This window comes from Oncorhynchus keta, chromosome 10, assembly GCF_023373465.1.
Source record: "Oncorhynchus keta strain PuntledgeMale-10-30-2019 chromosome 10, Oket_V2, whole genome shotgun sequence".
Lineage (NCBI taxonomy): Eukaryota > Metazoa > Chordata > Actinopteri > Salmoniformes > Salmonidae > Oncorhynchus > Oncorhynchus keta.
In genome coordinates, this window is record NC_068430.1 from 37,626,970 (window position 1) to 37,642,170 (window position 15,201).

The 15,201-nt window shown below is 41.8% G+C and overlaps 1 protein-coding gene across 1 annotated transcript; it reads left to right on the top strand.

Annotated features, from left to right (window-relative positions):
• The first annotated feature begins 4,906 nt into the window (after nucleotides 1-4,906).
• On the top strand, nucleotides 4,907-14,093 carry LOC118388639 (uncharacterized). The gene is made up of 3 exons (XM_035777902.2): nucleotides 4,907-5,071; nucleotides 12,155-12,256; nucleotides 12,416-14,093. Exon 3 carries the CDS (start codon nucleotides 12,420-12,422, stop codon nucleotides 13,368-13,370), a length of 951 nt encoding a protein of 316 aa, XP_035633795.1. The 5' UTR covers nucleotides 4,907-5,071; nucleotides 12,155-12,256; nucleotides 12,416-12,419; the 3' UTR covers nucleotides 13,371-14,093.
• Nucleotides 14,094-15,201: the final 1,108 nt, after the last annotated feature.

Genomic DNA, 15,201 nt, shown 5'->3' on the forward strand with positions numbered 1-15,201 from the left:
TCGCGTCCTAGCTTGCTAGCTACCGATGTCGCTCCCGCCTGCTCTGTACCGGAGACATCCATGCTAGCTAGCTAGCTAGCACACAGTGTCCTTCGCTTCCGCCTGCCGAACACCTGCCCTCTGCATTAACACAAGTGTGGGAAACACTTTATAAATGCCCCTCCTCTCATCTAACTCTGTCACAATGTTCAACTTCGATAGCTCCTTCGGTTTAACTGGGTTCCTCTATCTACATGTCTGCAACTGACAGGTCGAGCTCTAAACAGGATACCTCTCTCTTCTCGGGACACAGTCTAGTCTATAAGGTCAAATCCTTACAGACATGTTCCATCCTAGAATTGTTCATATTTCTCTAATCTACCTTGAATACACACACACACATGTTAAATGTCCCTTTCTATTATTTGGCGTTCACTCAATAAATGAATGCTTTTGTACAAGTCTTCTCTAACTGGTCATTGCTTATCATATTCTTCAACATGTTTCTTAATCTACCACCAGCCTAATGGCTCTTTCCCTCTGTGGGTGAGGAGACCCCCTTCCTGTTCTCAGTTTCACAGATGTCACAATACATTGAGTGGTTGTTTTAACTTTTAGCCCTTAACTTATATAGTTTCTATATCAGAACACTGTCTACTGATGTCCTAGCTAGCTACGTATCCCGCCTCCCGCCTGATGTGTACCGGATTCCAGTGTCCTTCGCTCCCGCCTGCCCTCACCATTGTTAACAAAACTGCGGGAAAGTAGTGCCCGACAGGCAGTCCCGAAAGACACTAGCTGTGTTCGAATTCTCATTCTAACCATACTATTTGTGATGTAATTTGAGTATGTAGTATGCTTATCGGTCATAGTATGGATATAGTTAGTATGCCAAAAGTTCCCAGATGTCATACTAAATTCGCCTAAATATGGAGTATTTCAATAAATCAATAATTGGGTGTGTTTGTTAATTCAATCTGGAGTGCCAGAGTGTGCTCTTGGCATTCGTAAATTCTGAGCATTTTGCTCTCGGAGTGTTCAGAGAGCTCTGGCCGAGGAGTAGTGTTGATCCGAGCGTTCTCACAATGGCAGTCAAGCACCCTAGCTAACAGGCTAACGTTGGCTACAATGTGTCTGTGTCTTTTTGTTGGGGGAGGACGTGGTGGGGTCTGGGCTGGGCTGGCAATTGCTAAAAGGAATTGGCAGTTATGGTTGGTCGGGGCTGTGCCCAGAGTTGGTGATGGTGTTGTGGCTTGGACCGGGGGAAAAAGGAACCAGGTACCGGGAACTGGGGCTGCTGCAAGTGCTGGGTCGGGATCTGGGTCTGTAGAGGTGAGGAAGGATAACAGGAGGAGCAAGCAGACACACAAAGGAGCCCTAGACCGAGATGTCAATGGTGGTACTTCCCTGTGGTCCGCTCGCTCCGAGTGAAGCTTTGGTGTTGTGTCTCCACACCTTGTATGGTGGGTTGATGCTGGAAACCGGGATCTGGACTTATGCTTGGGCTAGTGCTGAGTGCAGAGGGGAGAGGAGAGGAGCCCTAGACCCGGAGGTCATTTGTGGCATTTCCCTTTGGTCCCGCAAGGCTGGAAATGAAGACAGGAGGACGGGTCTGGGGTTTGTCTTGGTCGGCTGGAAGGATAGTGATCCTCCACCTCAGGGTCGTTCGCTCCACAGTTTGTTGCTGGTAGACCCTGATGTACTTTTTCTCCCACAGGACCTGCTTGATGGTACCGATGATCCTCCACCAGGTGGACCGTTCAGGATGTTCTTCGCTGTCAAGTGAGTTATGGTCAGCATCCTGTTGAGGGAGACAGAGGGAACAAACGGGGCCCAGACCCGACTGGCCATGGTGCACTCAGCAAACAGGTGGTAGATGTTTTCAGTATCAGTACATCCATGGGGGCAGCTCTCTGTACGGTGCTATGTGCCGTCTATACATTAATTTCCTAGTGGGGAGGCAACTATTAACAGCTATCCATGAGATGTCTTTCTGTAAGTTTGTAATGCCATGGTGATTGATGTTTAACCATACCTGTTGTGGGTCCACGGCTGAGCTGGCTCAAAGGTGTGCGATGGTGTCCTTGGAGCGGATGTGGGTCATGATGTCCTTGTACTTCCAGGACGCCAGACCAGCCGAGGGCAGACCTGACCTGCAGGCAAGATATCTCCACGTCTTGTACACCTGTGGGGGGTCCCAGGGTATAGTGTGGTCGATGGTTCCGAGGATGTTTAATTTATTTATTTGCAAATTATGGTGGAAATAAGTATTTGGTCACCTACAAATATGCAATGATTTCAGGCTCTCAGAGACCTGTAACTTCTTCTTTAAGAGGCTCCTCTGTCCTCCACTCGTTACCTGTATTAATGGCACCTGTTTGAACTTGTTATCAGTATAAAAGACACCTGTCCACAACCTCAGTCACACTCCAAACTCCACTATATGGCCAAGACCAAAGAGCTGTCAAAGGACACCAGAAACAAAATTGTAGACCTGCACCAGGCTGGGAAGACTGAATCTGCAATAGGGAAGCAGCTTGGTTTGAGAGGGGTCTGGTTGAAGTTATTTATTCCAAAGCTGATCTGACCTATTTGGATAACAAGTTACTAGCTAGACATTTTACGATTTTGGGTGTGTTTGTAAATTCAGTGCCAGAGTGCACTCTGAGAGATCGTAAATCCAGAGCGTTGTCAGATTGTCCGTTCGTAAATTCAGAGCATTTCGCTACAATTGACCTCCGGGTCTAGGGCTTCCTTGAGTGGGCGCTTTCTCCTCAGGTTGTCCTTCCTCCCCTCTGCAGATGCAGCACCAGTCCCAGCACCAGACCACCAGACGAGGCGCAGAGGAGAGACCAAAGATCACACCTTCACCCTAGAGCTAGCATGCCACAGGGAAGTACCACTATTGACCTCTGGGCCTAAGGCTCCCTTGTGATTCTGCTTGCTCCTCAGGTTGTCTTTCTTCCCCTCTACAGATCCCAGCCCAACAACAGTTCCCGGCTCTTGGTTCCCAGTTCCTGTTCTCTCCCAGGCCCACAGTCCCAGCACCAGACCCAGCACCAAACGCTGGTTTTCCAGCCCTGGTCCCAACACAATTTCCAACCCGGCCCCAACACCAACCCAGGTTTTCCCGGTCCCAGCCCCAACACCAGCACCAACCCTGGACAAAACACCGACCAGACACAACTGCCATCTTCATCCAGCAAATGCCAGCTCAGACCGCCCACTTAATACAGCGACATACACTCCACCAACCACTCCACCAGACCAACCATGACTGACTGACTGACTGATTGACAAATTGACGCTGATGATTATTACGTTATTTGAACAAATGCATTTGGTTATTTTCATTTTATTTTTATTTTTTGGTAATTGTTTGTTGATTTTTGATTTGATTAACTTAAGTTGGATTGATCATTTATTTTTTTAATTGTTTATTATTTTTGAAGATTAACTCAAGTTTATTTTAACATTTTAACATGTATTGACTTGGAATAACCAAATAAATATTCCTTAAAATTAAACTATGCCAATACAATACGTATAGCATAAGCCTTCACTTTGGTGGTCTAGTTTTACGCTAACACAGTGGTATTAGAAAACTCCTGGCTTACAGGCCAAATCAGGGTTGAAAGTCACAATATGATGTTGCAAGCCACAAGTGATGAGTAATTCCTATTGGAATCCAGCAAGAGTGAGGATTTCAAATAGTTTGAATTTTTTTGTCACCCGTATCCTGCATTCAGAATGACTGTCAGTGTTTGGAAAGGTGAAAAGAAGACTACCGACACCAGTTAAACTGGAACAAACATTTCAGTAACTGGTGCAATAAATCAAACTAACTGATTGGATTTTGTTTAGAAAAATGTTATTTATCTTTGTCTTGCATAAGATTAATCTATCAATCAATGTACGTTCAAAAACATAGATATTAAAAACATTCAAAAATAAATCTACCCGCAGTAGAGCATAATGTGAAATATGACTGATTGGCGTGGTTTTCATGGGACTGTTTTACTTTCCACAGGGTAAAATAATAACTCTGGTTATTAACACCAACACTTTTACACCACTGAGGGTTAGTTTCACTCTTACAGAATGAATGTAACTCTTGAATCGACACTAGACATTTTACACTGAAAAAATCAACACTGGCCAATTTGCTGTGCAGGAAATATTTCTGAATATTTATAACTCAATAACCAAACCAATTAAACCACATGTTTGTGTTGCTCTTAGTGATGTTTGCTTTTATCATTTCGTGACAGAGAGCTGAGGTCATTCAGAACATCATATGTCATGTGAGGTGTTTATAATGGATGTTATTAAGTATTTATTACCACTAGCCTGGGTTTTTCAATTATCTTTATTCTTATTTCATATTTGATGTAGTTATGTATAAACATGATGAGGTTATAACCCATTAATATATTAGCTTTTTCTGAATTATATAAAAAATATGTCTGCCTATATTATGTCAAAGCAAACATTGCCTGTTGATGTGGTAGAGCTCTTTTTTTCCCCCACTCTATTTATACCCCACATAAATCTTGATTGGTTAACACATATTTTGTATCCTTGCTTTTATTAAGACTGTTGTTGACTCACCCAACATATTGCGACCATAAAAACACAAAGATAGCACCTTATTTTACAATACTGTTTCCACTGTTTTTACCTGTGGATACTTTCTGGTACTACTAAGAATGAATCACAATTGATAAACATCTGCTGCTTATTTCAATAGATCCAATGAAAACAAAAATCCATTTTTACCTTGAAATATCTCAGTAAGAACCTGATAACTACTAACTAAGTGCTGTCTACTGAGACAGCTCACCATGATAAACAAGTCAGGACCGCGAAGAAAGAGGCAAACAGCTACCACTAGTGGCTGTTCAGGCTACATATTAACCTGATCTTCAGTTCTCAAGAAATGAAACTAGATTTCCTGTAAATGGGATGTGGTTATGGGAATTAGGCTCAATAAATACACCTACACACATTGTGGACATTTTATCAAGGAGCTGCCATAAAGTAGTGGGGAGCCATCCACCGAAGGCAACCAATCTGAAACTCTATAAACAAAGTAAGTTACTGGGCCCTATCTTCAGCTGGCACGTAAATGTGCAATTTCGTAATGTAAAAACTGCACACTGTAATGATGAGCGGCTTGACTCATAACCCGGTATCCTCGGTTATATCAGTGGGGCGGGCGGGTTTAGGATCACGAAATATTGTATGGATGAAGGGGGGGATGGTTGAATAAAGAAGAAATAATATATTTAAACAATCCAGAAATGCATCGTTCTTGTGGAATGTATATCAGTAGGCTACATTGAGTTTTCTTTCATTATTTGATGTGCTGGCATTTGTGCATAAACCTAAGCTTTATCTGTACGTGTGCCAATTAATTTGAGCCTACACGCCAATCGCCAAATGCTTTTGGGAATGGGCACAAAAAGTTAACGTCGATCCACAGAGGCAAAAAAGACAATGGTGTAGGTCAAATCAATAAGAGAAAAGCTACGAAATGGAGAGTTGAAAATAAAGAGAAAATAGGGCCAGAAAGGTAATGTTTGGGAAATATTTGGTGAAGCAGTAAAATCAGCTGATAGAAGTGCCAGCTATGTTATGATTGTGAGGAGCTACACACATTCAACAGTCATACGATGGGGACTTTAAATAGGCCTATGGCACGTCAATGGAACTGCAGCCTACTACGAACAGTCATTCAGATGTAAAACAGCCTTTTGATTGACTAAAATATCACCTATAATATTTTTGGGGAGCTAGCACAGTGAATCTGTGCCGATTTCGGCTGAAAGTCGGGGCACTCGGCTGAGAGTCATACTCGACTGATGTCATGTGGCCCTAGTCTGGGCCGCCTTTGGCAGTATTACTTATGGCAAGGATGCGGGGATTAAGATCGGGCCGATTCCAGTGTCAGTTTTCTGGCCCAAATGTATTACTTGAGGCTCGGGCAGATTGGGGCTACTCTCTGGCAGATGATTACACGGGCTGCTTTATATAATGAACATTCCATTATTTATTTATTTTTTCTCTCCATATTTTCCTCATTGTTTGTTTCTGTGATCAAAAAATACAATTAACATTTAAATGAAATTCTTTAAGGGTCATGTGTAGTATTTTAGTATGTTGATACTTTGTGGAAGGCAATTGATAAGCATTAATAACTTTGTGGCTGGAACTTCCCGAGTGGTGCAATGGTCTAAGACACTGCATCGCAGTGCAAACTGCGTTTCTACAGATGCTGGTTCGAGACCCATGTCATTCCGGCCGCGACCAGGAGACCTGTGAGGCGAAGCACAATTTGCCCAGAGTCGTCAGAGTTAGGGGAGGGTTTGGCCGGCCAGTATTGTCCTTGTCCTATCACTCTGTAGCGACTTCTGTGGCGTGCTAGGCGCATGCGCCCTGACACGGTCACCAGGTGTATGAGGTTTCCTTTGACACAATTTTTTTTTTGTGGATGGGTTTACTTTGTATGTATAAAATGTATAATAGTCATATTTAAAATGACTTAATCGGTTAATTTTGTATACATTTATTTAAATTAGCATCAGGTCGCTTCTGGGGGGATTCTGGTAAGATGCTGGCAAAGTCGTCTGAATTCCGGAAGACAGAAACGGCCCGATGTACTTGGGCCGATTCTGGGCAGTCATTTATTTTGATTCCGGACTGAGTCCGACACCTGATTGCAGGCCGATTCAATCAGTTCGAGGCCGCTTCGGGGCCGATTCCTCATTGCTGGCTGGGAATGTACTTTTTCTTTCATGGCTAACTGCCAGGAAGTTTAAAAATACAGGGTGAGTGAGCAGGGAGGTTATATTCATGAGCTCGTCTTGACTGACAGTTCTTTGAAACGCCTATGTCAAGAAACTTGGATGCAGTGAGCAGTGTTGCAGTAAAATCATCTCAAGCAAATGTGGTTATACACAAAACAACTCAAACACTGAAATTGCATCAATGATGTCCTTTTATTTATATAGATCTCCCAGTTGGCATGTCTTTTGTGATGCAGTTCACGGCAGCACTAACGGAGAGTTTTGAATGACCCTTCCCATATTTTTGTTCCATGCTGGCTGAAGACCTAGCTAGCCAGTAACTTGCTAACACCAGACACAGATGAAAGGGGAAGTAATATCTTTGCCATAGATGAATAGTGTAAACTTTTAATGATATTTGTTGACCCTACAGTCAAATTCTGGCACCAGTAGAGTAGCAATTTAGCTATATAAACCACGGCCCTCTGCAAACACGCCTTCTCCGATTTTGGTTACAGTGCAATAATTATTTAAATTAGGTAAGAGAATGCTATGTTACCATTGGTGTATTACAATGAGCGTAATGTCACTATCCCCTTAATAATCATAAATTTGACATACATTTATGATAAAACTTTATTAACGTAGAAGCAACAGTCATTTGTCATACTTTGGTCATCGTACTTTGACCTGGTTTCATCTCAAATATTACGGAAGTCCAGAGAGGACATAGTAATAAAAATAATATTCCCTCGTTATCTCAAGATCACAACGTATTTATCTCATCATCACGACGTAACAAAAGTTGTTTTGTCGAGATCACGAGATAAACTCTATAAATAGGCGTGGACATACTGATGATAGATTGATAGTATGGCTGAGGCAGCAGCGCATATGTTTTTATTGATCGTTTCGCTAAGGGATGGTACATTTCAAGTCATAACATCATGTTTTCATTTGTGTTTGGAGCTCATTATCAGTTTATAAGTTAGAATGTTAGCAAGCTAAATGTCCCTTACCTTGAGCTAAGAGCTCTTTGAGCATTTTAGCCTCGTGGGGCATTTTAGCCCTGAACGATGCCTGACAGTTATTATTTAGGCCTAAATTATTTAGGCTTGCCGTCGCAAATTATGGGGTATTGTGTGTAGATCAGTGACACAAAATCCAAATGTAATACATTTTAAATTCAACACGACAAAATGTGGAAAAAGCAAAGGGTTGTGATTGAATACTTTCTGAAGGAACTGTAATGACAGAGGAGAAGCTGCATGTAAGGCCATATCTAATTATAGACAAGTTGACTAACAAATAGTCTACCGAAATGCCGGAAATTCTAAGCAGAAACATTAAAAAATATATATTTTAAGTCCTGCCCCCCCTGGAAAAACATCACCGCGGAATAAGTTGTTTAAAGAGTTACCATCTCCCGAACTCTAAAGGTCTTTACCACATGAATAAAACAGACAACTTATTAATCATTACCTCTTATCATATCATCATTCTGAACGCCTGGGACTTAACACCTCCCTCTGCAACTGGATCCCGGACTTCCTGACGGGCCGCCCCCAGGTGGTAAGGGTAGTTAACAACACACCCGCCACGCTGATTCTCAACACAGAGGCCCCTCAGGGGTGCGTGCTCAGTTCCCTCCTGTACTCCCTGTTCACTCATGACTGCATGGACAGGCACAACTACAACACCATTATTACATTTGCCGATGAGACAACACCCCGATAACAATGAGACAGCCTATAGGAAGGAGGTCAGAGACCTGGCCGTGTGGTGCCAGGACAACGATCTCTCCCTCAACGTGATCAAGACAAAGGAGATGATTGTGGACTACAGGAAAAAGAGAACCGAGCACACCCCATTCTCATCGACGGGGCTGCAGAGGAGCAGGTTTAGAGCTTCAAGTTCCTTGGTGTCCACATCACCAACAAACTAACATGGTCCAAGCACACCAAGACAGTCGTGAAGCGGGCACGTCAAAACCTATTCCCCATCAGGAGACTGAAAAAAATTGGCACGGGTCCTCAGATCTTCAAAAGGTTCTACAGCTGCACCATCGAGAGCATCCTGACTGGTTGCATCACTTCCTACTATGGTAACTGCTCAGCCTCCGACCACAAGGCACTACAGAGGGTAGTGCAAACGACCCAGTACATCACTGGGGACAAGCTTCCTGCCATCCAGGCCCTCTATACCAGGCGGTGTCAGAGGAAGGTCCTAAAAATTGTCAAAGACTCCAGCCACCCTAGTCATAGACTTTTCTCTCTGCTACCGTACGGCAAGCGGTACCGGAGCGCCAAGTCTAGGTCCAAGAGGCTTCTAAAACAGCTTCTACCCCCAAGCCATAAGACTCCTGAACATCTAGTCAAATGGCTACCCACACTATTTACATTGCCCCCTCTCCTCTCCACACCACTGCCCCTCTCTGTTGTCATCTATAAATATTCACTTTAATAACTCTACCAACATGTACATACTACCTCAACTCACCGGTGCCCCCGCACATTGACTCTGTACCGGCACCACTGTGTATATATTGTTATTTTTTTATTGCTGCTCTTTAATTACTTTTATCTCTTATTCTTATCCGTATTTTATTTAAACTGCACTGTTGGTTAGGGGCTCATAAGTAAGCCTTTCACTGTGAGGTCTATCTGTTGTATTCGGCACGTGACTAATAAAATGTGATTTGATTTGATTTGTATACTCCTTGCATCTGCAAAACCCCCAGCCTTACTCCTGATCCAGTACTACACAAATTGGTTTAATTATTTATTTACTAGTTAACTAAAAAATAACACAGAATAAACATGCACACTTAATACGTGAGAAAAAGGTCCCTAGCGGACTAAAAACAACATGACTGCTTGTTTACCAAAACAGGAAGGAGTAGAGAGAGAGACAGAGGCACACACGTTAATACATGTAGGAACTACCCTCACCGTAATAATTTACTTTGCACATGAACCACCACCCGTTTGGAGTAAGAAATCATGAACGTATTTACGTGTGAATGCCTTAGTTCGTCTTCTATCTCTGTCGAAACCAAGCATGCTTGTTTGAAAGGGGTTTGGTTGGGTCTCCTGTGGGTGTACGTCTCTGATTGTCCACAAGAGGTCACAATGTCCTTCTTCTTAGTTGTCTGGTCTCCAGTGGGGTCTTTCCTCAGAACTTCTTCTTAGCCATACCCGTGATGGTCTGAGAGGGGATTTTCTCCTTTCTCCACCTTGTGTGGATAATCAGAGTTTGAACCACATATGCACAACTTGACAGATAAAGGGGATATACTTTTCAAGTTACATTATTTATGTTATACCATTTTAATGACATCACAAAATAGACATTGGTTTTCCATAGACCATCTCTCATCATTCCCCACAGTCTTCTGTTAGAAATACTGTTACGGTATTCACTTTTTGGATATTAGAGTTTTGGGCGACAAAAGTTTCTGGGGACGAAGGACATTCCTTTAGCCAATACTGGATGGTAAATTTAAGACCGGACGTGAGCTGTCTCTTCTGTGGATGAGAGAGGGTCTGGTTATTGTCAACCATTGCCAAGCTGATCTAAACCATTGGATCCTCACAAGATAGTCATGAGAGTAGTGAGTGTTGCAACTGAGGGACAGACAATTTTTACTTCAGCACTCACCAGTCCCGTTTTGTGAGCTTGTGCGGCCTACCACTTCCCGGCAGAGCCGTTGTTGCTCCTAGACATTTCCACTTCACAATAAGAGCACTTACAGTTGACAGCGGCGCTCTTGAAGAGCAGAAATTTTACGAACTGACTTGTTGGAAAAGTGGCATCCTATGACGGTGCCACGATGAACGTCACGGAGCGCTTCAGTAAGGCCATTCTACTGCCAATGTTTTCCTATCAAGAATGCATGGTTGTGTGCTCGTTTTATACACCTGTCAGCAGCGTGTGTGGCTGAAATAGCCGAATCTACTTATTTAAAAGGGTGTCCACATACTTTTGTATGTATAGTGTACATCATCAATGATGTCCGAAACTGAGATCCCACGGATTACGTCGCGGTTCTGGGGCTTTTTTTTCAATTCCAAGCTGCTTTCATACACCAAGCTCTACTGGGCACCGTACTTACAAATATAATTTGGATTCTATACATGTATTGTAGTTTCACCTGACTGGTATTTTAGCAGGTAGAGTATGGAACTATGGAACCATCAGGGATGTGAGGGTATGAGGTTGAATCCTTTTAAAAGCATGCTATTATGAAAATGCATTTTATGTGAAACCACACTTTCTGCGCTATTGTTCAAATCAGTTGTTTTATTTAGTATAGTATATGTGTCTATCTTAAGCATCCTAAATAATGCCAGAGATTCCATTTTGAAAAATAGTCAACTTGAAGGCAAAAAAGGGAAGCATGATGTAAGATGCAAATGACTCCAACGACTTACCGCTACGAAATAGAGTTTTGATGAAAACAATGGAGGGAAAAAAGTATATCTGATCATTCCACTAAAGCGCATTGTGAACAGATAATGAAGCCCTGTGTTATGAACCGTTCTTCAGCACAATTTGGGTGAACGCTCCAAAGCATTCAGAACGCCTCGGTTTCCCATCACTAATGATCACCGTTCACATGAGCGTGCCACCCGCCTTCAGGCCATGAATGAGGCATGCAATGACATCAACCCAGACCAGTGTCAGGCTTGCAACGCTAAACGTTTTTTCCCCAGGTGCATGAACAATGAAGGCATGCTTGATGCAAACTAGTACCTGCTATCTAGTTTCTTTCATTCATTTATTTTGTTTCATTTAATTTGTTACATTTGATTACTGTACACCTATGTTGTACTTGTAATTATATCCGAAAAATGTAATACATTTGTTTCATCAATGATTGTGGAAGATGTCATCAATGATCACACCTTTGATCACACATGGGATAGAAATGATGGACATTTTCATGGGTAGTACAAGTGTATTGCCTAATGTGAAAACAGTGTAATGTACTGTAATTTACTGTACTGTAGCATATCACTTTCAGCACTTCAAAGGGCAATTTAGAAACAAGTATCTTACATTGTTTGCTATTGGATTAGCTGGTTGTTGAAACAACTAAAATTGAGAAGATATCATAATGTTTTATTTTGGTGATTAAACCAATTTTTTCATATTTCACAGCAAAGTCAGATTTTCGATCAATGGTTGTGTGGCCAAACAAAATGAATGCACACGGAAAGGTTTTGAATGTGTTACCAGTTTTGTATTTATAGTTTTGGAGATTCACCACATTGTGAAAATAGAACCAAAGCGATTGAATAGAAAATACAAAAATTACTGTGGTGTTTGAATACATACTGTTGTTCAGATACTTTTATTGAATGTCTGATTTAACTACTCTACAGGTAATTCACTCATTGTGGAGTGAGAAGAGCTATCTACATCTACCAGGCAGCAAGTCTTCCATCGCCTCCACCAAGCAGCTATCTTCAAACTTGAAAAGAAAGGTAGATCATGGTATCATGGTAGCAATGAAAATCTAATTCAAGAGTGAGTGTGTGTGTGCATGCATAAGTGCGCATGTGTGTGTGAGAGAGGCCATATTTGTAGCCTCAGAGAAGAGAGTACAGAATGTAATGTTTATAAATGTGTTATTTCTTTCTTAGGGAAATGAAGCGTACTAATTCAAGAGGTATAGAAGAGATTTATTTCAGTGGAGAGCATAAGAATATCACCACACTGAAAGATGAGGTGATCCTTAATACAAATGGGTACATTTATAATCCCATTCCACTATACCCAGAAGAACCTGAGTTTCACATATCCAAAGTGGCCCATGTCACCCAAACATCTCAAATCGAGGACATCTTGAATTCAAATGGATTTAGGGGCAGGGATAGGAGTCTCCTGTGGTGGAGCCTAGCCATCGAGCATGATGATATCAGAGCTGCAGAAGACCGTTACCTGGAGAATATCTTCCCAGACAGAACACCAGGGCAGAGAGAGGCACAGAGAGAGATAGGTTCCTTCCTGAATCAGTTCACCACCTCACCTGCCTTTAAGCAGGCATCGCGTTATGGGAACTTCAGGTTCACTCTCAGTCTGTCTGATCTCCTGAAGATGTACAGAGAGCACATATGTGGTGGAGAAAAGCCTGTCCTGAAAGTGTATGAAACCACTGTCTACAAACAGGAGATAATGTACTCTGTGATTGTTCACTCTCCAAGTGTGGATGAGTTTAAGGAGTACCCATTTCTTGGTGATGGCAGTGATGATGCTGTCTGTGGTTACAGGGAAAACGATGTAGAGGGGGAAGGAAAAGGACACATTGTCTGGCGAGCACAAGCCATGTCAGGAACACAAAAAGTTGGGTTAACCATAAACAGCATGGACAAAATAGTAGAAACAGATGGTGATGCTTACAATAAATGGTACATGTGGGACCATGTGACCCTGGCGCTCCACCTGCCAGAAGGCCTGCTCCTAAATGTTGATAGAGAGAATCTGATCAAAAACCTCACTGCTTGTGATGCTGATAACCCGTTTCTTGGGGATCATCGCATGTCCCTCTCAGATGCTGAGACAAAAGTTAAGAACTTAAACAACTCTGGAACTGATTAACAAAATCAGTCAGGCAGGTTACATTAAATGTTTAAGGATAATCAATTAACAAACCATAAAAACATTATATTATGGTATACCATTAATCATTTTCCCTTTTTTCATTTTTTTTGCACTCAAATGAACTGTTTAGGGGGGAAATATTTGTCTCATTCAATATTTGTCCCACAATTTAAAACGCTTATGCCATATTTGTAAAAGCACCAGATGTCAGGGCTTTATATCACCCTATGTCGTGTGACGATTTAAATCATCTAAGCATCTATGCAGTTCTTATGAAGAAAAGCCTGAATGCCTTATAAAGCTTTTTTAACTTGTTATTTTTGTGGGACCAAAATGATGTTGTGTTATGTATTTTTAGGTTACTGTGTCATATTGGGGTCATTTATGGTCACTAATAGATTTAGTGTGATGGGACTGCAGTGGCAGTATTTACAACTCATTCCCACTTTCCTCTATACTTTTCTACATGATGTATGTATATTACAGCTTTTTGTTGACACTCTTTGAGTCTCTGTATTGCTACATAACGAAGAGTATCATGTAAATATTTTCTCCAATCTAATTGAACACAAAAAGGATGTTTTAAATGAGAAGGTAGGGCTTATCAAATGAAATGCAAGATTTGAACTGTTCTATTAACTGTTGTTTGTGTGCAAAGTTACACATCAAATCCACACTGTTTGCCTTCTTTGGGAATAAATCATGTAAATGTCATCACAATATTTTCCTGTCATATGTTTCCCTCTTCTGTGCAGAAAAGTTTTATTACACCATTCTGTGACAAAAACAAACAGAAAACATAATGTATGAGTAGAGCAGAGTTATCAACAGACTCCTACTCATACCCTCCCAGATGGAACCATCCCCAAAAATAATATGTAAGAACTTTATATCTGCGGTTATATATATCATTTGTATTTATTGAATAATCTTCATCTATTGTTTTCCTGAAAAATCACTCCTAGTCAAGTATTCAATTTTTAGGGATTTCTGAGGCCTTAAAACATCCCCAGTCGCACATTAGTTCTCATGGTCAATTCTTAGTGCCCACTAGAACTGTCTTGTAACAACCACTAGAGGGCAGCACAGACTCAGAAGTCTATTTGATACGTGGTATTATTAAAAATATTATCAAGACCTGCACTGGTCTCTTTCATTTCGATCAGAGCAGTATTGGCTATTCTTCTTACACCGTCAAGTCATAACCCCTCGCTTAACACATTGTCTCCTCATCTACTGCTTGTATGAAACTCACAGAGCAATAAGACACCTATAAACAGACAGAAGGGGATTGATGGTGTGCAACTAGTGCATAGTACACAGGACACAGGCCTACATCAACAACCCACCACATCTACAACCCCCTGCTACCCTCAATCTGGTCATATCCATCTTCAGACCCTTCCTCAATTCCCCCTCACATCCTCTCTACATGTATTCTACTATTCTCTCTGAGATCTCCCCTGGCATATTTATAGCTGTTTCTCTCTGCATGTTCATAATGTGGGCGTTGTGAGAGGAGTGATTTAGTCAGAGGAAACTGGAGGGAACAGTACAAACACCATCTGTGGTCACATGTTAAGAGTCAAGGTGGCTTGTTGTATGATATTACCCCAGTTCCGTCACTAGTGAAACACTGATTGATGATGTGTAATGTGGTAATATAGTGGAATAACATTTTTATTCTCTCTCACTCTGATATAGTGTGCACACATGCACTCACTCACTCACTCACTCACTCACTCACTCACTCACTCACTCACTCACTCACTCACTCACTCACTCACTCACTCACTCACTCACTCACTCACTCACTCACTCACTCACT

Bases quoted from the DNA above. Each gene is read 5' to 3' on its own strand.
- LOC118388639 (XM_035777902.2), top strand. From the start codon at position 12,420: ATGAAGCGTACTAATTCAAGAGGTATAGAAGAGATTTATTTCAGTGGA.